The 24,583-nt window shown below is 36.0% G+C and overlaps 1 protein-coding gene and 1 long non-coding RNA gene across 2 annotated transcripts; both read left to right on the top strand.

Annotated features, from left to right (window-relative positions):
- The first annotated feature begins 3,500 nt into the window (after positions 1-3,500).
- On the top strand, positions 3,501-10,644 carry LOC122282873 (cytochrome P450 736A117-like). The gene is made up of 3 exons (XM_043094930.1): positions 3,501-4,545; positions 5,015-5,484; positions 10,238-10,644. Exons 1-3 carry the CDS (start codon positions 3,580-3,582, stop codon positions 10,380-10,382), a joined length of 1,581 nt encoding a protein of 526 aa, XP_042950864.1. The 5' UTR covers positions 3,501-3,579; the 3' UTR covers positions 10,383-10,644.
- Positions 10,645-14,580: 3,936 nt separating this feature from the next.
- On the top strand, positions 14,581-15,017 carry LOC122282874. Its single transcript, XR_006230484.1, has 2 exons — positions 14,581-14,709; positions 14,816-15,017. It is a non-coding gene; the product is annotated as an uncharacterized LOC122282874 (long non-coding RNA).
- The last annotated feature ends 9,566 nt before the right edge of the window (positions 15,018-24,583 follow it).

The raw sequence follows: 24,583 nt of genomic DNA, 5'->3' as shown, positions 1-24,583 counted from the left end.
CTCATAGGGGGTTTTATCTAACTTAGACCTTAACATAACTCTATTTATAACATAACATGCAGTACTTACAGCTTCGGCCCAAAAATAACTAGGCAAGTTGTTCTTGCCATCTCTTGAAGAAATCTATTTTTCCTTTGTACTACCCCATTTTGTTGAGGAGTTCGAGGAGCAGAAAAATTATGCACAAAACCATTTTCATCACAAAATGTTTCAATATTTTTATTAATAAACTATTTTCCCCTATCATTTCAGATACTTGAAATAGTATAATCATTTTCATTTTGAATTCTCTTGCATAACTTGGTAAAGACATTATGTGCCTTATCTTTATGAGCAAGAAAGATGACCCAAGTATATCTAGAGAAATCATCAACAATAACAAATGCATAATATTTTTCTCCTAAACTTGTAATTCTATTTGGTCAGATCCATGTGTATCAGTTGCAATGGTCTAGTAGTGAAAATATGTTTCTTGGTTTTAAAAGAAATTTTTGTTTATTTACCAAATTGGCATGCATCACAAATTTTGTCTTTAAGAAAATTTATTTTTGGTAAATCTCTCACAAGATCATTTTTGAAAAGTTTGGAAATAAGTTCCATGTTGGCATGACCTAGTCTTCTAGTTCTATGCCATAACCAACTAGTTTCATTTTAAGCTGAAAAACAAATAGTATCTTGTGAGGTAATTTCTTCAAAATCAATTGTATAAATATTGTTGCTTCTAAAAACAATAAAACAAATATTACAATCATGATCATTCAAAATAATGCACTTATCCATTTTGAAAATAACTGTAAATCATTTATCACATAATTGATTTATGTTCAAAAGATTATATTTTAGACCTTCAACAAGTAGAACATGATCTTCAATTATGAGAGAAGATTCATTACAAATTTTACCTATTCCCATGATCTTCCCTTTCGAGTCATCTCCAAATGTCACGTGTCCTTCTTTTTTAAATTTAAGATCAAAGAACTTTGTCTTGTCTCCCGTCATGTGTCTTGAACATCCACTATCTAAAAACTATTTATTTTTGTTTGTGGAGGACTTCATGCATACTTATAAAAATAATTAAAATGATTTTTCTTGGTACCCAAGTTCTTTGGGTCATTTATTTATTAGTATTAGAAGAAATAAGATTTTTAGATACCCATATGGCCTAATAGTCATTGTATGCTTTTTTCTAATAGGACAAACATGATAATTATGATTATTTCTATTACAAAAATTACAAATAGCATGTGGCATATATGAAGAACTTGAGTGATTATAATAATATCTTTTTTTGACAAAATTATTTTTATGAAAAGAATTTTGAATATTGGACTTTGATGTAGAAGAATTATCAAAGAAGTTTTTATAAGGTTTGTATTTTTGTTTTGGCATATATCTCAAGCTTGCCTAGTCAAAAACACATCTTTGACTACCAAGAAATTTTTCAAAATTTCTTTTTCCATTCGTAAAGTTTTCAATAATATTTTCTAAATCAGTTTTTTTCTTCTTCAACTCTAGATTTTCATCTTTCAAAACGATACTTTCCTTTCTTAAAATATCAATTTCGTTTGTTAAAGAATAATTTTTCTTTTTCAAAACAGTATACTTGATACCCAATTTTTTAAATTCCTTATATACCTCTTCTAAAATATTTTGTAATTCTTCATATGAAAGATTTTCAATATTATCAAGATTTGTTACCTCAATATCATCTTTAGCCATAAGACAAAGATTTGTTGATTCTCCATTGTTTGTTTCACTATTTGAGTTATTTGAATCATTATCCTATGTAGCTTTCATGATTTTCTTGCCCTTATTTCGATCTTTCTTTAGCAGAGGACAATCTGGTTTGATATGACCAGACTTATTGCATTTATAAAAAATTAAAGTATCATTTTTACCTGAATCTTTCTTGGAAAACTTTTTTAAAGATTTCTTCGGAAGAGTTTTATTTTTCTTTAAGAACTTTTGAATTCTTCTTGTTATAATCGCAACTTCTTCATCTTTGTCGTCATTTTCCTCATCTTCATCACTTTCACTTTCATGAGGAGCATATTTAAGTGCCAAACTCTTCTTTGGCTTTCCTTCTTCTTCTCCTTTTTTCAATGTGTACTAATGGGTGATAAGTGACCCGATGAGTTCATTCACTTCGAGTTTCTTGAGGTCTCTAGCTTTAAGAATTGCTATCACTTTTGATTCCCAGGGTTTTGGTAAAGAGTTGAGAATTTTTCTTACTATCTCCACCTTGTAATAAATTTTGCCAAGAGCTGTCAAACTATTTATGATGTTAGTAAAACGAGTGTGTATATTAGAAATAAATTCATGATCATTTATCTTAAACATTCGTATTCATGAGTAAGAATATAAATTTTTGATTTATTGACTTGCGAATTTTCTTCATAAGTAACTTTCAAGTTATCCCAATTTTTTTTTACCGTAACGCAAGTCATTATTCTATTAAACTCATTTTCATTGAGAGCATTAAATAATAAATTCATAGTAGTTAAATTCAAAGTATAAAGTCTATCGTTTTCACAGCCAAACTCTTCTTCTTCCTTTTTGACCTTTACTCCATCAACCACTTTTGTTGGAATATAAGGTCTATTTACAATGCATTTCCAGATTTCTCGACCTTAAACTTGAAGGAATATTCTCATTCTAATTTTCCAGAATGAGTAATTGTCTCCACAAAAGAGTGGAGGCTGATTGCTAGATTGACTTTCATCAAATGAAACTGCAATGTTAGCCATAAGATCTTAACTCAAAATATAATTAATCTTATAACAGAACTTTTAGCTCTGATACCAATTGTTGCCCAGATGACTAATATAAGAGGGGGGTGAATTGAGTTATATTTAAAAAAAATAACAATTATAAATCAAATATAAAATATAAACAAAATACGAAACAACAATAAATATAAAGAGTAAGGGTAAGAGAAAAATAAACTCAATATGTTAATGAGGTTCGGCCCCACAGTCTACGTCCTCGCCTCAAGCTACCTCTTGAGGATCCCTAAATTCACTATTCAACCTACTTCAAGCGGAGATAAAAATCTATTACACCTTTGAACAACACTGCTACAAAGGATCCGTGTAGAACACCCTCTACACTTGTAATTACCTTACACGTGGTGATTCAACTATTCCCTATGTAGAACACTTTCTACATGCACAAGGGTTATACACACCCTTTTATTGATACAAGAGCTGATAGTGGGTAGGTTATAAAAAAAAACTCCTCAATGAGTGAAATAAGAACAATACAACGTAAACTGAACTTAATGGATTTAATGAAGTTAACAAAAAAATAACAAAAATTACTATTCATTGTTAGATACTTATTATAAATAGAATATATATATATACATACATGACAAATCAAAAGAATTACAAAATTGCCATCAGAATGGCTTAGGCGATAAGATTTCCCCACCGCATCATTTGTCATTTGAGAATATCAAAACTCTTATCTTGAAATAGAATTATTTCCTCCATATAAACTTCTATGCAACATTACAAATGAACTTCGAATAGACCACAAATCGATCTATACTTAGCCACACGAGAGATCGAGAAGAAAATGTCAAACTTCCTGCAATTTTTGGGGCAACACGTGACCACTTCCTTCTTCCTGAATCCCTTTGTTTTAGCTCTCTTGTCCGTCATCTTCATACTTCTCATGTTCAAATGGTCCTCCACCCTTCCAAGCACAAAACATAACTCACCACCTTCACCGCCAAAGCTCCCAATCATTGGAAACCTTCACCAACTCGGCTTGCAGCCTCACCGTTCACTCAGATCCTTAGCTCAATGCCATGGCCCCCTCATGCTGCTTCACTTTGGCAGCGTCCCAACCCTTGTTGTTTCATCTGCCGATGCTGCCCGAGAGATCATGAAAACCCATGACCTCATCTTTGCAAACCGGCCCAAATCAAGCATGTTCGAGAAACTGCTATACAATTACAAAGATGTGTCAATGGCCCCCTATGGCGAATACTGGAGGCAGATGAAGAGCGTATGCGTGCTACATCTTTTGAGTAACAAAAGGGTTCAGTCCTTTCGCGGTGTTAGAGAGGAGGAAACCTCCCTAATGATTCAGAAAATCAAACAGTCGTGTCATTCTTCAGGTACTGTAAATTTAAGCGAAGTGTTTGCTAAGCTTACAAATGATGTAGTGTGCAGGGTGAGTTTAGGAAGGAAGTATAGTGGAGGCGAAGAAGGTGGGAGCAAATTTAAGGAGCTTTTAGGGGATTTTGTGGAGCTGTTGGGTATTAGCTGTGTTGGGGACTATATCCCATGGCTTGCTTGGGTGAGCCGTGTAAATGGCTTGGATGCTAGAGTAGAGAAGGTGGCTACACAGCTGGATAATTTTCTAGAGGGAGTACTTGAAGAGCACACAAATATTCAGAAGAAAGCCAGGAGCAATGGCCATGTGAATCCAGAAAATGAAGATCAGAAAGACTTTGTTGATGTTCTGCTTTGGATTCAGAAGGAAAACGTGATCGGTTTTCCTGTCGAAAGAGTTGGCATCAAGGCTGTAATCCTGGTAAGCAAACTCGTACGTGTGCGTGTGTGCGAGACCGGCCAAGTCCTGGAATTGTCTATCGATCGGTGTAATTTTGTTCTCATTCTTGGCTTTCTTGAGTTTACCGTAGGAAGTATGATTACGTCACATGTTTGAACCGAGGAGATCATTTTTTCCTTTCTCACCAGAATAGGAGCTAGCTAAAGACTATATGCATTTGGTTTTGGAAGTTTCTACTACCAAGAAAAATGAGACGAACACTTCTAAATCTGTTAGCATTGTGTTACTATTGACACAAATTTAAGGTGTTGGGCAAGAGCTTTATTTATGTTGGAATGGTAAAAGTCTAACTGGTGGGATGTTAATGTTAGATAGTCTTAACCAAAACGGTCTGCTCACTTTAGGAGGGTTTTGCATGTAATGCCTTTTTTTGGGCGTCACATACATATGATTGACAGCCTTTTTTAACATTTACAATCTTTTATTACAGGATGTATTCGCCGCTGGAACTGACACTGTGTATACAGTTTTAGAGTGGGCAATGACAGAGCTGTTAAGGCACCCAACGGCCATGAAGAAGGTGCAGATTGAGGTGAGAGGGACCAGTACCGGCAACGAAAGAGAAGTAACAGAGGATGATTTGGATAAAATGCATTACTTGAAGGCAATTATCAAAGAAACATTTCGGTTGCATCCACCTATTCCGCTGCTAGTTCCTCGGGAATCGACTCAAAGTGTCAAATTACAGGGCTATGACATTGCAGCAGGAACACAAGTAATCGTCAATGCATGGGCAATTGGAAGAGACCCAAAATCATGGGATGAACCAGAGGAGTTTCACCCAGAGAGGTTCTTGACAACCTCAATAGATGTGAAAGGACATGACTTTCAATTAATCCCATTTGGTGCTGGAAGGAGGAGTTGCCCAGGCATTCCTTTTTCCCTCACTACCATCGAGCTCTTTTTTTTTTTTTTTTGAAAGAGGACGGTACCCCAATTTTATTAAAAAGCCCTCACTTTTAGCGGAGGAAAACCGTGGTAACAACCCGATGCCTGAGGGTTACAAATACACAATAAGTCCAAAACCCAGGCATCAAAAACTATAATGGCCACATAAACATTACAGGACAGACCAAAGCACAAACTAACGGGAGAAACACGATCAAGAACCTGCAAGAGAAAAGCACAGAAAAACCAGAGGGTAAAACAAAGAGCTAAAAAGAAAGACAAACCTGGGAGAGCACTACATGGTTCGCAGGTAAGGAAGACCAAGTCTATCCATGCGAAGGAGTCCCCGAAGAGGGCTGGGCAGAAGATCATGTGCATCAAGCCAATCCGCGTTAAGTCCCCCAGCTCCCTGCTTGGCAAGAAAATCAGCCACTGCATTTCCTTCTCGAAAAACATGTTTCATCGTATACTCCATATTAGAAAGATTGTCTTGAAGCTCATCCCAGAACTCTTCTAAATACCAAATGTTGCAGCTCCCTCTAGTAATCCAGTTTACAAGAAGTTGGGAGTCGGACTCAATCTCTATGCGGTAAAAACCAAGATGATGACATCGACGAATCCCTTCCAGAAGACTTCTCATTTCTGCATAATTATTAGATCCTTGGCCCAAAAACACAGAAAAAGCCCCAAGTAATTTTCCATCTTCGTCGCGAATAACTCCTCCTGCTCCAGCCGGGCCAGAATTTCCCAAGCTACTGCCGTCAATATTAAGCTTGACCCACCCCTGTTTAGGGCGAAACCATCTCACCACTTGGACCTTTTTAGGTCTAGTAGGTAAGGTATGAATATCCAAACGGTTTAAGATTGCCATGTCCTTATTATTAATGCTGGAGGATTTTAAGAACAAAGTCATAATTTTGCGGATCCAGAATTTAATAGCATACCAAATCGATTCAATTGTGTCCTCCTTGGCCTCAAATCTAGCTTTACAGCGCCATTCCCAAAGTTTCCAGGAGATGATAGAAGGGAGAATGCCAAAAACAATTCTCAATTGGGAAGATTTGCCAGCACGCCGGAACCAAAAATTGATTTGCTCTTTCCAAGTTTGAAAGGTGCCCATATGCACACCTAGATTTATGGCAGCTAGGCGCCAAATTTTTTTAGCGATATCACCAGAGCAAAGGACATGGTTGAGGTCTTCTGTATGGCCTTGAGAACAACAATTACATCTAGAAGCCGTTGGTATCCCAATTCTTTTAATCTGATCATCAACACTCAGACAGTTATAATACGCCTTCCACATCATAATAGAAATTCTCTTAGGGATATTAGTATGCCAAATCCAATGGGCCCAAGGTAGAGGAGGAGCCTGAACCCTTATACAATCCCAAGCACTTTTCGTAGTAAACTTCCCAGCATCATCCTTCAACCAGATTAAAACATCCTCACCCTCTTTTCTTCTAGCCAAGTACTGATACAGTTCGATGGCTTTTTGTTGACCCACTAGCTGATCCAAGAGAGAAATATCCCATTCATTGTCAAGACGACAATCTTTAATTTTCAGTAAAGGATTTTCAATCACCGGATAGTGACTACAAAGGGGATCATCATTTGCCCAATTATCATACCAAAAAGAAATATTCCCATCTCTAACACTCCATTTAGAGTTAGATAAGACCTCCTGAATATTACTAGCCACAGATTTCCAAAAGCGAGTCCCCTTTGTAGGGGTCACAAGGGATAAGTGGGTACCCCTAGCATACTTACCTCTAAAAAAATCAGCCCACAAAGACTGGCCCTTGATGAGCCTCCAAGCCAACTTCTAATGTAAGGCCTTTTGAATATCCCCAAAGTCCCTGATGCCCAAGCCCCCTTCTTCTATGGGTTTACAGATATGATTCCAAGAGATCCATTTTCTTTTACCTTTACCATGAGATTCTCCCCAAAAAAATGAACTCAGGAGCTTGTTTAAAGCCTTAAGGACGGTCTTTGGAACTTGTAGAACAGCTAAGAGGTTAGTAGCCATACTCGATAGAACGTGGCGAAGAAGAATGGTCCTACCACCTGCTGAGAGCAGTTTCATTTTCCAACCAGCAATTTTCTTTTGAATTTTCCCCAGAAGCTCACTGAAATCAGAAGCCTTTAGTTTACCGACCACAATAGGAACGCCCAAATACTTAAAGGGAAAGGAACCTTCCGAGAAACCAGTAAAGTGTAAGATAGAGCGTTTCCTTGAGCTCGAGATCCTTTTGGAGAAAAAGACAGCACTCTTTTCCTTATTAAGAGCTTGGCCAGACCAGGTTTCATAAAGGGTCAGAGTCTTCATCAAGCCTCTTATAGATCTCATTCCACCATTAGCAAAAATAATTATGTCATCAGCATACATAAGGTGGGATATAAGGGGGGTGCCTCTAGCTTGAGTAAAGTGACTAATTTTGCCAGATTCAAAGGATTTCTTAAGGAGACGAGAGAGTACCTCTTGCATAATGATAAACAAATAGGGCGAAAGGGGGTCCCCTTGTCTCAAACCTCGACCGCCTTTAAAGAAACCCATGGGGGTGCCATTCATCATGACAGAATACGAAGGAGTAGAGACACATTCCTTGATCAGAGCACAAACCTGAGGGGAAAAACCAAAAGAAGCCAAGACATGTATAAGGAAGTCCCAATCCACTCTATCATAAGCCTTGGCCATATCAAGCTTCACCATAATGTTACCACCATTAGTAGGTTTATGGAGAGAGTGGACCATCTCTTGAGTCAAGCTGATGTTTTCAAAAATGCTCCGACCAGGGATGAAAGCCGCTTGTTCCTGAGATATCATCCTAGGAAGTAACGTAGTCATCCGGCCCACTAAAATTTTGGTGCAGATCTTGTATATTACCGAGCACAGGCTAATAGGCCGGAACTTATCGAAGCTTGAAGGCTTGTCCATTTTAGGGATGAGAACAATATGTGAGGCAGAGTAAAAACAGGGAAGGGACTTATTAAGAAAAAAATCAGAGACAGCCTCTAAGAGATCACCATGAACAAGATCCCAGCAAGCACGAAAGAAACCGGAACCAAAACCATCCGGACCAGGACTACTATCAATAGGGATGCTAAAAAGAGCAATTTTAATATCCTCAAGGGAAGGGGAAATACACAAATTGAAATTATCAGCATCAGAGATCACGGGAGAAATAAGATCATCTAAATTAGGGAGAGAGTGAGCGTTATTGTGACCCAAAAAGTTTTTGAAGTAATCAACAGCAGCCTGATGAATATCAAAAGGGGTAGATAAAGAAGTACCATCAGCCAGATTCATAACATTAATCCGTTTTTGATTTTTAGCATTCAGATAAGTATGAAAAAATTTTGAATTATTATCACCATCTTTTAACCATCTTTTTTTAGCCAAGTGAGAGAGACGAGTATTTTCTCTATTTAGCCAAATATCAAGATCCAGTTTAGACTCCATAAGACCCCGATTGTCCTCCTCATTAAACCTAACTTGAAGCTTATTATCCAGGTGCTCAATACGATTTTCTAGCTCATTAATAGTTATAGTAGTACTACCAAAGACACTCTTGTTCCATACTCTTAACGCCACTTTGAGTCTTTTTAATTTGAGAGATAACTTAGAGAGCCCAAAGCCAAACCCCTCTTGTTTCCACACAGACTCCACAAGACGAAAAAAGTCTGGATGATCAGTCCACATATAATGGAAACGAAAAGGATTTGGACCATACTTGAAAGGGTCCTCGCCCAAATTAATTAATAAAGGGGAGTGATCTGAGGTAGTGCGAGCCAAAACCTGGTAAAAAATGTTAGGGAAACAATTAAGAAAAGACGAATCAATAAAACAACGGTCTAACCTTGCCCAGCAGCGAGTCAAGCCGCTTTGATTGTTGCACCATGTCATTTTTGGGCCTTGGGATCGCATGTCAAGAAGCCCACAATTTTGGATGCAGAGATTAAAATCTTCCATAGCAGAAAAGGGACGGGGATGACCTCCTATTCTTTCCGAGTCATCCTTGATAATATTAAAATCGCCACAAAGCAATCACGGGAGATTGTCAATATTACTAGTCTCCAAATTCTCCCAAAGAATTTTCCTTTCTAACTGATTGCATTTTGCATACACAATAGTAAGGAGAAACGTAAACCCATTTTCCTCAGCTTTCACTGTCAGAAATTGGCTAGAGCATGCCACAGATTGAATAGAGATTGCCGAATTCCACAGTAGCCAGATTTTACCATCATGAGCTTCGTTAGTGACAAAGGAATCAAATCTCAATTGGCTCAAAATAATAGAGATTTTTTCCTCTCGCATAAAAGGTTCCGCCAAAGCGACAACATTAGGCTTATATTTTTTTAGAATATTTTTCAAGCGCAACTTTGACGTTCTCAACCCCCTAATATTCCAAAATAATATAGGGTGAATCATAAATTAAGTTTGGAGGGACGGCTTACCACCCTAGAGGAATTCCTTTTTTTCAACTGACCCGTTAAAATCCTTGGATTTTCCGAGTCTGTGAGATATTCTTTGTTGATATCTCCTTTTAAAACATCCCTGTCGAGCTCGTGGTCCGATGAAGCTTCTATGCTTTCCTCCGTGACTTTTCGACCCACATCATTCTCGAGAAGAGTTTGCACAACGTCACAATTTTCCTGCAAGTTCGGCTCCATTTCAGCTGCGTTTGGTGGCTGCCCACGAACCCGCTGTGCACGTCCCAGACTAGTCCCATCGCAAAGCTTCAACTGTGCGTCTTTCCCGGTGACGTCACTTTCACGGACTGGTGCAAAAGTTTGATTGGGCGTTGCCTAATGAAGCAAGTGGACATGATTTGGACATGTCTGAATCTATTGGTCTAACAATTCATAGAAAGTTTCCTCTTACAGCAGTTGCAACTCCATATATATTTTGATTAGTATATAATATGCATTAGCAAAAGAATATGTTACGCAGGAGAGGATAACGTGAAGCTGCTAGTAGGAGTGCAGGTCAGTTAGGAGTCTAGAGAGATCAGTTCTGTATCAAACCATAGAATTTATCTTATCAATTAGTGTTCTCATTTCTATCTATTAGGTTCTTATGTAACTATGTTTATCACTTGGTCTCTGTCATTGTAAGGCTATTTAAAGCCAAGTAGTCTCCGGAATAAAGCATGCAGGATTTGAATTAGTAAATATTGAGTACCGTCTTACTTCCTGTTGGATTCCTCGTTTGGCTCTCTGTAGTACTGCAGATTCTTAACCGAATACATGATTTCAGTTTTGCCAGCAAGAATTTTCTATTAGTCAGTTTGGTGGCAGAGAAATTGCTAGTACTAAAGAATAGCGCTTGATATTAACTACAAAATTATTGTAAGGAGCGTAATTATCATGTTTAAGCTTTACAAATACGTGTAGAATGTGTGCAGCATAACAGAAACAATCTCTCTCTGTCTTAAAAACCCCCCATGTGTGAAAAAACGAATGATTTGACAGATTTGTTATAGATCAAGAGTTCTATATTCTTTCGTGATCAGAAGCTTGTGGCCAATCCTATATGATCAGGCATGCATATTCAACCTGATCTTCATTGAGCGCCCTTGCCTCCAATTGACTCATGCCGTACACATCTTATTTCCTAGTACAGGACTCCCCGTACATGTCTGGATGTAAGTCCACGATAATATCAGTAAGGTCTGGCACATCGAGAATCACACTCACATAGATATATTATTTAAGTAGTTCGAAAATTTATCTACGTCTACTTGAGTAAAATCAAATGATTTTATTATGTTTATATAAAATTACAAACACTGACAACAACCTCTGATCTCTCTCTCAAATGGTCCTTCTTCTGTATTTCCCCACACACTCTACCTAATCACTCACCTTATATGAGGATGGTCTTATATCATTGCAAATAGCCTCCTTTTATAGGAAAAGTTACTGGGGACAAACAACCACAATATCCGATAAATGGAGGCCTTATAACAGCTAACTTGACAAATGATGAGCTGCTACAGCCATCTTGGATCAACAGCTTCTTTCATGGGAACCTTGAAGTTCTATCTTGGAAAGAAGAATCTTTCCTGAAAACTTACTTAACAGTATTATTTATTTTTATAGTAAAATTTATCAAGGCATTGATTAGCACTGTTTATTAGAAAAAGAAAGAAAAGAAAAACAGTACCATTTTGACCTTTGGTCTGTTTATAAAAAAGTATGAATCTCAAATATGAATTTCTTTTAGTATATTTTGGACTTCTTTCAATTTTGGCCTTATTAGGCCTTTAAAGACTTATTAAGCCTTTTAGCTTTTAAACTTTATTGGCCTTATTAGATATTTTGTTCTTATGAAAGAGTTGCCCTTATTAAAAGGCACCATATAAAGGCCAGTTTTTGGAATGGGCTATATGTTCAGTAAATATTGATTTATATAGAATAATATTGATCTATATAGAATAATTTTGACCAGCCCAATTTAAAGGAATAAAATATTAATTTTTTAAATAATATCTTATTATTTAAAAAAAAATAGTTTTATTCTTGGGCTTGTTTTTGGATTGTTTGTTCTTTGTATTAATTTTTGGTGGATTAATATATATTATTTTTCTATAGTATGATACTAGACGTTATGATTATTTGAAATATTTTATAAGTAGCTAAAGTATCTTTATCTATTGAAAAATAATCATATAAGGCTGATTATCGGAGTATTTCGAAATTGCCAAAGCATTCTAATTTATAACTATAACCATATAAAGTTTTAACTTTTTAAAGATATATTACTGCAGTGAACTTTCGTAAGTGTACGAAATCATATCAAGTAATATAATTATAAGAAAGATGTTAAACCCACAAGGACTATTTACCTATTAACTATTGAAATTGTTCTAATTCTAAGTTATTTGAAAATCAAGAAAAGTGGTGGATTTTGAATTAGAAAAATAGTAACAAATTAAATTAAATCAACAACTAAAGAATTGACAAAACACTTGAAAAGAAGAAGATTTCACCTAAAAAAATAAACACTAAAGCATTCGACTCACCTAACCAATCCAATCTCAAATCTTAACCATATAATCAATCAATTTTTATCCTATTTGACGGCAAAATATTCTAACTTATCTAAGTCCCTCTCTCGAGTAGAATTAGAATTACTCAATCTACGATAACCTGCGATATGTCTATATAAATTTAAAAGCATTTGAACACATTAAGATTAATAATATTGCACATAAAAGTCGAACAAATCACGTTGGCACATTCCTGTCTTTCGTTCAATTCATGGCATACATCATACGAAACTAAACTACATGCATCATTTCTTGAATTAACATGCATAACAAATTATTCAATTATTAGCCAAATAATTGAAGGTATTAAACTCCATGATGTATACTCAAAAGGAATGCTAAATTATGATCACAACAAAATAAGATTCGGGATTATCATGAAGAGGCTACATTGTAGCCTTAGCAATAGAAATTAGTTCATAATCTAATCAAAACAAACCATAATAATTTTAGAATTTATCATGAGAATGATACAAAGAGAAAATTAAAGAGTTAAGAAGGAAACTCTATGTAGATAAAAAATCTCTATCATTGATGAACTCCAATTCTGTAGATTTTCGACCTCCTGCTTGAAGCGTTGTTTTGTCCCTGAAGATGTTTGTTTTCGGCCCTTCCTTAAACACAAAATTTGTAGGTTTTTATCTCAGCTTTTCGTAGAGACCAAGATTTCCCTTATTGGAGTTTTTTTACAAGAAGTTATGCTCTAAATACTGAAGGACAGTTTAGGAATTTTGAAGTGTCGTGACTTTTGAATTGATGTGCCCTTTCCACCTTATAGATATTCATTTTTGGCCAAGGATTTAATACAAAAGTTCTAGAATTTTCTCTTGGCTTTCTGTAGACACCGAAATTACCATTATTGGAGTTTTCTAGAAAAAATTGTCCTCTAATTACCGAAGGGTACTTTAGAAATTTCGAGAATTGAATGTTTCCTATTTTCTTGATGACTCCTTCAATTTATTTATTTGTAAAAAAAAATAAACAAAATAAATAAGAAATTTAAACACAAACTAGCATAAAATTAAGAATAAAAGTATGACAAAACTTATATAGAAATTAAGCACATCAATTAGCATATGTGTTATGATCAAATCATTATTTTAGTGACCCGGTCTCAAAGGGAGGTTATTATTTTGTGGTTTAATTAGAATAAGATAGATGGTTTTATGTTGGTGATAGACTTTCCTGTGCCCAAAGGTATGGAGAATTTATTCATGAACATTGAATTATTTTAGTCTTATTATTTAGATATTTAGTAAATTTTTATGTTATGCAACCACTATTTATAGTTGGTTGAAATTTACTATTGGTTAAATTGATATTGGTTGATTTAAATAAAATTAAAATTCATAGCATTAAAGTGTTTCTTGGCTATTGCAGTTTTAACTTTTCCCACTTCACATTTTGATGATATTATTAGTTTTCCGATTCTAAATGGTGATAGTTTCTTTGACTGGAAAGAAAATAGTCTTCTAAAATTGGGATGCTTAGAACTTGATATGTCACCCCATGTGGATTAACCATCCGCCCTCACGAAATCAAATATGTCAGCACATATTTCTAAAAATGAACGGTGGGAGCAATCTAATGTCTTATGTTTGTTATTTATGAAATCTCACATCAACACATATCAACAAGATCATTCGGGGTTTTATCCCTAAAACTGATAAGGCTAAAGCATTTCTGAAGGTTGTTGAGGAACAATTCGTTTGCTCTGACAAGGCTTTAGCTAGCACCCTAATGAAAAAACTATCAAGTAAGACTTTTGATAGTACTACAGGTGTGCGTGAACACATTATGCAAATGAGATACACGGTAGCTCAACTTAAGTCCCTATAGATGGAGATCTCTAAGTCATTCTTGGTACATTTCATTCTGAATTCTCTCCCTTCTGAATATAGCCCATTCAAAATCTCTAACAATACACATAAGGATGAATGGTCAGTTAATGAATTATTGACCATGTGTGTTCAAGAAGATGAGAGATAAAAAAATGAGAGGACAAAAAGTGTTCACGTGGCCACTCATACTAATAGAAAGACCAAGAAAGGAAAGGATGCCCAACTCCATAAGCACAATGTGTCATTTAAGAATAATGGCAATAAGGATTCTTGTTTTTTCTGTAGAAAGAAATGGCATATGAAGAAAGATTGCCAAAAGTTTAAGAGATGGCTCGAAAAGAAAGGTAATCTCTAATCTCTAGTGTGTCATGAATTATTTTTTATAGAAGCTCCCCGATACACATGGTGGCTTGATTCTATTCCACGATCCATAATGTTAATACCATGCAGGAATTTCTCAAAACAAGGAAGCCGAAACCAAGTGAACAATATGTCTATTCAAGAAATAAGATGCTTTCAGAAGTGCAGGCTGTTGGGATCTTTAGATTATTTTTAAAAATTGGTCTTGTTTTAGACCTTGAAAATGTATTTTTTATTCCTAATTTTCTAAAATTTTGGATTTAGTTTTAAAGTTGATTGAGATTGACTTTAAGTTTAGATTTGTTAATTCTACTTTCAACATTTTTAAAAATAATATTTACATTGGTGGTGGAATAAAAGTTCATAGTTTATTTAAATTTGAGTTAGATCTATATTTTGAGAATAATTATTTATCCTTGCATATTGATGTTAGTATTAAACAAAGCATCATAAATGGGAACTCATCCATGTTGAGGCATTGGAGATTGGGACATATCTCCATAGAGAGAATTAAAAGGTTGGTGAATGATGGAGTTTTACAAACTCTTGATTTTTCTGACTTTAGGACTTGTGTGGACTGCATAAAAAGAAAGCAGGCCAACAAGATCACTAAAGGTACCACAAGGAGTTTGAGTCTTTTATAAATCATACACACTGATATCTGTGGACCTTTTGCCAGTCCTCGCCTAAATGGTTAGAGATATTTTATCTCATTCGTTGAAGATCATACAAGGTATATGTATCTCTACCTTCTAAATGAAAAGGCTGAAGCACCAGATGCTTTCAAAACATATAAGGTTATAGTAGAGAAACAAAAGGAAAATAAAATCAAGATCATAAATCTGATAGGGGAAGTGAGTATTATGGTAGGTACATAGAAAATGGACAAATGATGAGTCCATTTGTAAAATTCCTCGAAGAAGAGGGCATTATTGCACAATATGCAATGCCCGACACACCATAATAAAACTGTGTATCTGAAAGGAGGAATCGCACGCTTATGGACATGGTAAGAAGCATTATTAGTAATTTTGGATTGCCATTATTCTTGTGGAGTGAAGCCTTGAAACTGCTATATATATATATCTTGAATAGAGTTCGATCCAAGGTTGTCTCTAAGACACCTTTTGAGTTATAATTTGGACAAAAACCAAGTTTAAGTCATTTACACGTATGAGGTTGTCCTATTGAAGTTTATAATCCTCAAATAAAGAAATTGGACCCAAGAACAATAAGGTTCGGTTTGGCCATTGTGATTTTTCATCTCAAACACAAGATTTTCATCTCATCATTACAACTTTTCCACATTCACATACAAAAATATAATAAGTAATTCAAATTTTTCTTAAAATTTTCAAATTTCAAAATAATAATAACATTAAAATATAATATTTTAATATTTAATTTTAAAACTCAAAATTCTCATATGAGAAATCTCAACGGCCAAGTAGAACCTAAGTAGTTTTGTTTATTGGCTATCCGGTAAACTCCAAAAGTTTCAAGTTTTATTGTTTTCCAAATAGTCCTAGAATTATTGAGAGTAGAAATGCAAAATTTCTTGAGAATGTTGAACCTAGTGAGAGTGTTTATTCTCATAAGTTATAATTTGAGGAAGCACAAGAGCAGACTAAAACTCCCTCATATGAAGGACGTATGATTATGCAAAGAGAAGATCAAATTGATTACTCTGAACAACAATCATTTCAAAAACAGTCTACTCATGAAGAACAGATTCAAGCAGAACCTACTCCTAGTTTACAAACTATAGATGAAGTATTATTAAGGAGATCCTCAAGAGTAAGGAGATCATCAATTTCTAATGACTATATGGAGGAGTCAAGCAATTTCTAATGACTATATGGTTTACCTTCAAGCATCTGATTTTGATGTTGGTCCTAAAGACAATCGAAGCTCATTTTCAAAGACCATGAGTGGAGATAATTCCACATCTTGGTATAATGCCATGAAAGATGAGATGGAATCCATTGACAGCAAGTTTAGGATCTCGTTGACTTACCTAATAGAGCAGCAGCCATTGACTACAAATGGGTTTATAAAACCAAAAGCGATGCTTTTGGTAATGTTGAACAACGTAAATCCAGGCTTGTAGCTAAATGATTTACTCAAAATGAAGACATTGACTACCATGAAACCATCTCTCCAGTTTCTAAGATTCTAAGAAGGATTCATTCAGAATAGTCATGGAATTAGTAGCTTTTTGATCTAGAATTACATCGGATGGATGTGAAAACAACATTCTTAAATGGGGATCTTGAAGATAAGGTATATATGTCACAACCTGAGGTTTTGAAGAAAACAGTCAGAGAGTTTGAAAATTAAAGAAATCCATATATGGACTTAAACAAGTATCTCGCCAGTGGTATATAATGTTTCGCAAGGTTATTAACTCATTTGGATTTATTGAGAACCTTGTTGATTAGTGCATATACCTTAAACTCAGTGGGAGTAAATTCATTTTCTTAGTCCTATATGTAAATGATATTTTGCTTGTAAGCTGTGATTTAGGTTTGCTTTACGACACCAAGCAGTTTCTTTCTCAAAACTTTGAAATGACGGATTTAGGTGAAGCATCTTATGTCATTGGCATAGAGATTTACAGAGACAAAGAACAAAGAATTTTGGGACTGTCTCAAAAGGCCTACATTGAAAGAGTTTGGAGAGATTCAACATGATGAACTGTAAGGCTTCGATGGCACTTATTTTCAAAGGAAATGTGACTCGGTTTCGAATGTGCTTCCAAGTGTAGAAGTGTCAAGTTGTATCAAGGATAAGTCCAGGATCGTATTCCACAGGGACAATGGGTTATCAAAGCGTTTGTGGCATTTTTTTTTTTTACGTAAAAGAGGTATCGAGTACAATAGATGAAAATAAATATGAATCTATGTTTCTAAAATTATCCAAAACCAAGAGATTTAAGGAAAAAGTGTAGAAGTTGAATTAAACTTGCAAGAAGCAATAAAACAAACACTTGGGATGCAATTTTCGCCCATTTCTAATTTGAAATTGGTTTTACCTCTAAGTTCATCTTCTCTCAACCATTTTCTCATTTCAAGAGATTATGATCGGTTAAAATAAACAATAAGCACACTTTTTCAGTATAATCAAGGTGCTTGACAGATTTTTATATCAAGTGTAAAAGTGCAAGAAAGCTATCAAAGTCTTGTTACAAGTTCAAGCATCAATCGTGCCTTCATGTCTACGACTGATCAAGTTCAAGAACATAGAATTTTAATCCTTCCCATATGTAAAATGAAATATAATCTATCAAGTTAATCATTTAAAATTCCATAATCTTGAAGAAAATCCAACCCCAAACAGTCATGAGCTACTCATTGAATCCCAAGCTAAAATTCTAGTCTATCATTTCTAAATTAACAAAATGTCTAAAAATGATAAATCCTAATATTTCAAATTGTTGTATGAAAATAAAGATAGAAGAATAAAAATAACAAGCTGAAACCAAAACTTAAAGGAAGTAAAATAAAAATGACCGAATGTGAGCAGCCCAAGCCGTCTAGTTCATGAGGTCTCAATGTAAAAGCAATACAATAAATGAAAACCAGCCTACCTTAAGGTCTAGTGTCTGCAGCTCCAGCGTAAATGAAAAGAACAAAAAGAACAACAAGCCCCACTAAAACTACCCTCCATCCGAGAACTAACAACTCCAAAACGAAAAAGGAAAGAAAGGGAAAGAAAAATCACCCAAAAAAAAAAAACTCCTCTCTCTCCAGAAAAGCACTGCCCCACCAAGCCTATCACTATCAAGAACCAAGAAAAGAAATCCCCTCTGGAGAGTAAGTCCAAAAGCTCCTTCTAGTTCGTCAAAGACCCGTTGCAGCCTTGCACAGTTGCATCCCCAGCTTTTACTTCAAAAAACCCAAAAATAACCCCTCGCCTTCGTGCGTGTAAGTAGCAAAGAAGCCCCAAGGCCTGCTGCCTCTCACATCCGTCCATAAGGAAAAGCATAATTGTTGCATGTTCAGCGTGTGTCAGCATGGGATCAGAATAGCTTGCAGAACAGCTGTTGAATTTGTCTTCCGTCTATAAACTCCATGCTGGGCGGCCTTCCATCTTTTGTCCCGCATGCGTACACATTTCAGAGAGAATTGGTCAACCCATGTGCTGCTGTCCAGGAATCCTTTTGAACTTGGAAACCTTCTGTACCAAACCGAAAACTCCCGTATAAAACAAGTTTGAAAAGTAAAGGCAGCCCATGTGATTTCTTGCTGTCCGGCTTTTCTGCAATGTTGTATGAGTGCTGTCCATGTGTGTTGCATGTTTGACCGAAGGCTGCTGTACATGTGATTTTTTTTCAGCGTGATTGTCTGCTGCTTTGAAGGATTTTTCTGCTGCTGTTTTTCTGCATGTTGGTTGTCCGAATGTTTGGTCTGCATGTGTGCATTCACACTTGAATGATGTTATGTATTGCCCAAACTATCCCTATTATGAGAGGAATAAAAATGAAATATTTATTTTAATGTGAAACAATTGCATTATAAATCTTTTTAAGCACCAAAATACTAGAATTTATCAATTGACTCAAGTAATGTGATCTATTGCATAATTAAGTACTTAAATCATTTTTTATTAAACAATTTGTTCGCTTAAGTAACTTAATCATGCAATTTTAGCGCTTCATCAAAATGTATTTAGTAAAATCCAATGTGCTCAAAATGCTTTGGAGCAGGAGCAGATGAAAGAGATACAGTATGCATCTACAATAGCAAGCGTAATGTATGCACAGGTCTACACTAGACTACTTGACATTGGCTTCGTAGTGGAATTGTTGGGTCGATATCAAAGTAATCCAGGTTTGGGTCATTGGAAAGCTGCAAAGAAAGTTTTACAATATTTACAAGGAACCAAGGATTACAGATTGACCTACAGACACACTGACCAATTAGAGTGGTTGGTTATTCAGACTCAGATTTTGCTGGATGTGTAGACACCAAAAAATCTACTTCAGGATATATTTTTCTACTTGCTGGGGGTGCTATATCCTGGAAGAGTTGTAAGCAAACTGTTATTGTTATGTCTACTATGGAGGCAGAGTTCATATTATGCTATGAAGTTGCTAAACAGGCATTATGGTTGAGGAATTTCCTTAATGGTCTTACAATTGTTGATTTAGTAGAGAGGCCACTAAAGATCTTCTGTGATAGTACTGCTATAGTTTTCTTCTCAGAAAACAATAAAAGTAGTAAGAGAAGTAAGCATATTTGTGATACCCCATTTTTACGTGTATTTTCACTGAAGGGTTGTTTTTAATTTGAATAATATATTGGTTTATTTATTTTAAATTAATGTGTTTTAATTGGTTTTAATTTATTTGATGTGTTTAATTTATTTTAGTCGTTTTACGGTTTTTAATATCGTTTTCGGCGGATCGGTTTTTGGTCTCCGGAGTGAGGATTGGACCTCATTTCTTTTCTTTCCTCTTTTTCTTTTTCCCTTTTTCCTTTTCTTTTTCCTTCTTTTTCTTTCTTTTTCTTTCTTTTCTTCTTCTTTCTTCTCCTTTCTCTCCCACGTACGCCCAGCTGCCCCTTTTTCTCATTCCCGTCGCCGCCACTTTGACCGGCCAGTTCTCTGCCGTCCGGCCACCGTTTGGTGCGCCGTCACCACCATTCTCTTCCCCTTCCACCAGAGATCATCCCCACCAATTTTTAGAGCTATCGGACCAGCCGTTAGCTTTCGAGAGCCGCTGGAAGTCGCTGCACCTGCTCTGTTTTTGCCCCTGTCGCCGGTTGCTTTCGCAGCCCAGAACCGCCGCTCGCCGGTGGCGTGGCCGACACCACCCATCCAGTTTTCTTCCCCTCTCACCGGTGAACATCCCCACCAAGTTTCACCTCCATCCGAGCCACCGTTAGCCGCCACGAGCTCCTCCAAGCTATACGGTTTTTCACCGTTTCCAGCGCCGTCGCACCACCTCCGGCCACCATCCTTTCACAGCTTCTTCCCCTACCTCTTGCCGACCTAAACCACCCATTTCTGGCCTCGATCCGTTGCCGGAGCAGCTCCCACGAGCTCAACTCCGTTCAGCCCCTTTTTGGCCTTCGACTACCATTTCCACCACCACCCACGGCCAAAACTCATTTCCCTTAGCTTCATAAATATCTCAAGGCCATTCCCTATCAATCCCGAGCCTTGGTTTGTCCCCGTTCGAAAATGGGTAATTTATTACCCACGACAACAGTGTAAATTACACTGTTACGTTGCTTTTTCTCTGCCGTTTGCAACGCCGGGTGTTTTCTAAAATTACCGTATAGCGCTGTAAGTATTTTCCAAACCCTATTTTCAGATTTAAAAATATATTGCTCATTCAATTATTTTATTTGTTGGTTGGCTGATTCCAGACTGAGTCCGAGGAGTTCGGGGGTCGGATGGATGGAGGACGGAGTTGCTTGTTTTATTGATATATGTTGGTTGGCTATTTTTTTGTGCATTGTTATGGCATTGCATGGTGCATGCACGTGTGTTTGTGAAATTGTGTGAAAAGCCTGTGTGTTGGCGTAAGTGGTCTTACGGGTGCGTGTGTATCACGACCCCAAGCCGGGATGGGGTATTATCCCAGTAGAGCTCCTCTGGTCACTCGGGAGCGGAATAAACTGAGTGATATCCCCTGAATTGTCGCTAGACGACGGGAGCGGGGGCTAGGGGTTGCTTGGCTACGAACGCGCCGGGCGCGGAACCGGGCATCGCTCTACGCACCGACTCCGTGGCCCTTCGCTGGTGAGGGCTAGAGGATGCTTGGCTACGAACGTGTGGGGCACGGAACTGGGCATCGCTCGTTAGGTGTCACATGCGTGGTGGTACTCTGCTGTGTGGCACTGGAGCCAGGGTGTGCGGATGACCCCTAGGGGAGGTCATGGTGCATACGGTTAATATGGATAATGGTTTGAGACAGATAAAGGCCAAATGTGACTTTTGGCGTGTTTTTCGGAAAGGATGTGTTTTTGGGCCAAATGGGTTTTTGGCGTGTGTGGAAAATTATGTTTTTGGGTTTTGTGCATCGGGCATGCTTCATGCATTTTGTTTGAGTTCTATGTGTTTTTATCTGGTAGTGTTTGGGTTTTACTTATCTACGGTACCATTTTGGTTCCGTAGCTTTTGGTGCAGAGTTGGAGGACGAAGAGGAGGAGGCTGAGCCTGAGGATGCGGCTCCGCCGGGTTGCTGATGCTATGCTTTATATTTGGTTTAAAACTGTATTTGTGTTTTTGTAATATTTTATCTATGTATGTTTTAAACAACTTGTATTACGTTGTGAAAAATTCTGGTACTTAGTTATGACTTTCGTTATCCGCTGCATGTTTCTTTGTACACTTATGTTGCCTTGCACACACTTGGCACCCGTCGATAGGATGGTGACCCGGGTTGTCACCATCCGGACGTCTCGAATTCCTCGTGTTCGGGCGTGGGGATTTGGGGGCGTCACAATATTGACATCAAGTACCTTAGTGTTAGAGAGAGCATTAAGAGGAATGAGGTATTTATTGAGCATATGAGTATTGAGTTGATGATTGTAGATCCTATGACCAAAGGCTTACCGGTACTGCAATTCAAAGTTCACGTGGACAATATGGGACTTGTCAACTTATTTTATGTTTAGCTTCTCTTTATTTGATTTATAGACATACAATATTTATTTTAATTTTATTTTGGAGAGTAAAGTTGTTTTGTGCATATTATTTTTTATTCATGGAGATTATGTAAAGTATGACCCAGATAACTTATTGGAAGTTCATTCATAAATTTATTTGCTCATATGGTACTTATTTAATGGTATTGTACATGTGATGCATGGAAGGGATAGCTTGACTTTATAAAGGCTTTACCACCATGATTCGTGTATAATATTCTTTATATAAGTGTGAGTGTTCTATAACTAGTTGAAATAAACAATATTTGGCCATATTTAGTTTTCTATCAGCCTAAATGGAAACTTGTGTGACATGAGGGTTAAGTGTGAGAATATTGGAGTTCTATTTAGAGTGATCCTCTTGCCTATCAAGTTTTAATAATATCTTATTTATTAAGAAGATAAGATTTTATATGTTAAGAAGTTTAAATTTAAATTTAAATTAGGGTATTAAGAGTTTCAATTTGAACAACTAGTAATGGATAAGTCCTATCCTATTCCTTGATGGAATGAATAGTTCAAGTCTAACTCTATTAGAGGATCCCTAACCTAGCCTATAAATAGAGGGATTGTGTACATCATCAGTATGCCAATCAAAAGGCATAAGCTAGTCAGAAGATTCTCTTCCTACTCAAATATTTCTTTGTCTTTAAGTGGCGCTTGCTTGTTCTTGAATCACCATGGCAGGAGGTATGCATGTTTATCGTAGGATCTGATACAAAAGTCCATCATGCACCCTTAAATGGGGAATGATAGAGCTAATCTTGAATCCCAAAGTCAAGGAAATAGCACAAACAGAAGTATGAAACATTGTCGGAAATCATAGAAGAGTTGCTTGAGAGAGTGATTGCCTCACCTGCACTACATTAAAGCTGTCATCAAAGAGATCCTTTGATTTCATCCTCCTCTCCAGTTCTAGTACCTACAGAATCCATGGAGGATGTGAATATCGAAGGGTACGATATTTTAGCCAAAACACTTTTTTTTTCAATGCCTGGGAAATAGGGAGAGATTCAGAGTCTTGGGAAAACCCAGATATGTTTCAGCTAGAGAGATTTATGGATTGCACTATCAATTTCAAGGAGCAGCATTTTGAGCTAAAACCTTTTGGTGTTGGTAGAAGAATATGCCCAGGAATCACATTTGGAACAACAGTTAATGAACTCGCTTTAGTTCAACTTCTCCACGGTTTAGATTGGTATCTCCCGTCTGCTACCACAACTGAAAATTTTGATATGAAAGAGGTTTTTGGGCTTATGATGCTCAAGATATCTGATCTAACTCTCATTGCAAGACCATGCTTTCCCGTTGGCTATAACAAGCCATAATTTAAATGTTTTATCATTGACCACCTTGTTCTGCTTTGTAAATACAATAATTTTGCTAGGACTACGTTACTAAAATGATAAAATTTATCTTATCATTAAGTTTTTATTTTGGATAAATGTAAATTATTTTTTATTTTATCTATTCCAATATTAGGTTTATCTAGTAAGTATTAGAAATTGTTTTATATATATATATATATATATATCAAGACACATGTTAATGTAATATATATATATATATTACATTGATAATAATACAAAAAATTTACTCTAAACCAACAAAATGAAATATAAAATTTTCTCAATTATCGAATCTTTTTATAATTTTATCCTCAAGTGCACCTACAACAACACAGAAGGAGAATGAGTCGTAAGACACAGAAATGAAATATAAAATTCACTAAATTATCTTCTTTTTTTTTTTTATAATTTTATCCTCAAACATCATTTAGATACAAAAATTAATATTTTTATCTAATCATTACTCAATAATTATTCAAAAACAAAAAATAATACACTTTTATAAACTTCAAAACAAAATATAAAAATCAATATAATTTTTATAAACTTCAAAATAAAAATTTTATTCAAACAAACTTTTAATTTTATAATAATTTTATTCAATTTTTTCTCACTTATTTTCTAAATCTCAATAATATCTTAGCTTTAGTATTTCACTACTATTTATGGAATTATAAAATATTTTAAATATCCAAACAAGACATCATGGCTTAAATTAGAATTTATGAAATTTTGTTAAGTTCTTTGCAGCATTGAAGCCAAATCATGGTAGCTATGTCAACTTACATTGTCAACAAGGAAAACATATATATCTGAACAGATATAAGCTTTATGACCATTTTTAAGAAGTA

The sequence above is a fragment of the Carya illinoinensis genome, chromosome 11 (assembly GCF_018687715.1).
Source record: "Carya illinoinensis cultivar Pawnee chromosome 11, C.illinoinensisPawnee_v1, whole genome shotgun sequence".
Taxonomy (NCBI): domain Eukaryota; kingdom Viridiplantae; phylum Streptophyta; class Magnoliopsida; order Fagales; family Juglandaceae; genus Carya; species Carya illinoinensis.
Note: the sequence above shows the minus strand (reverse complement) of the source record. Positions and strands in the feature narration are given on the sequence as shown.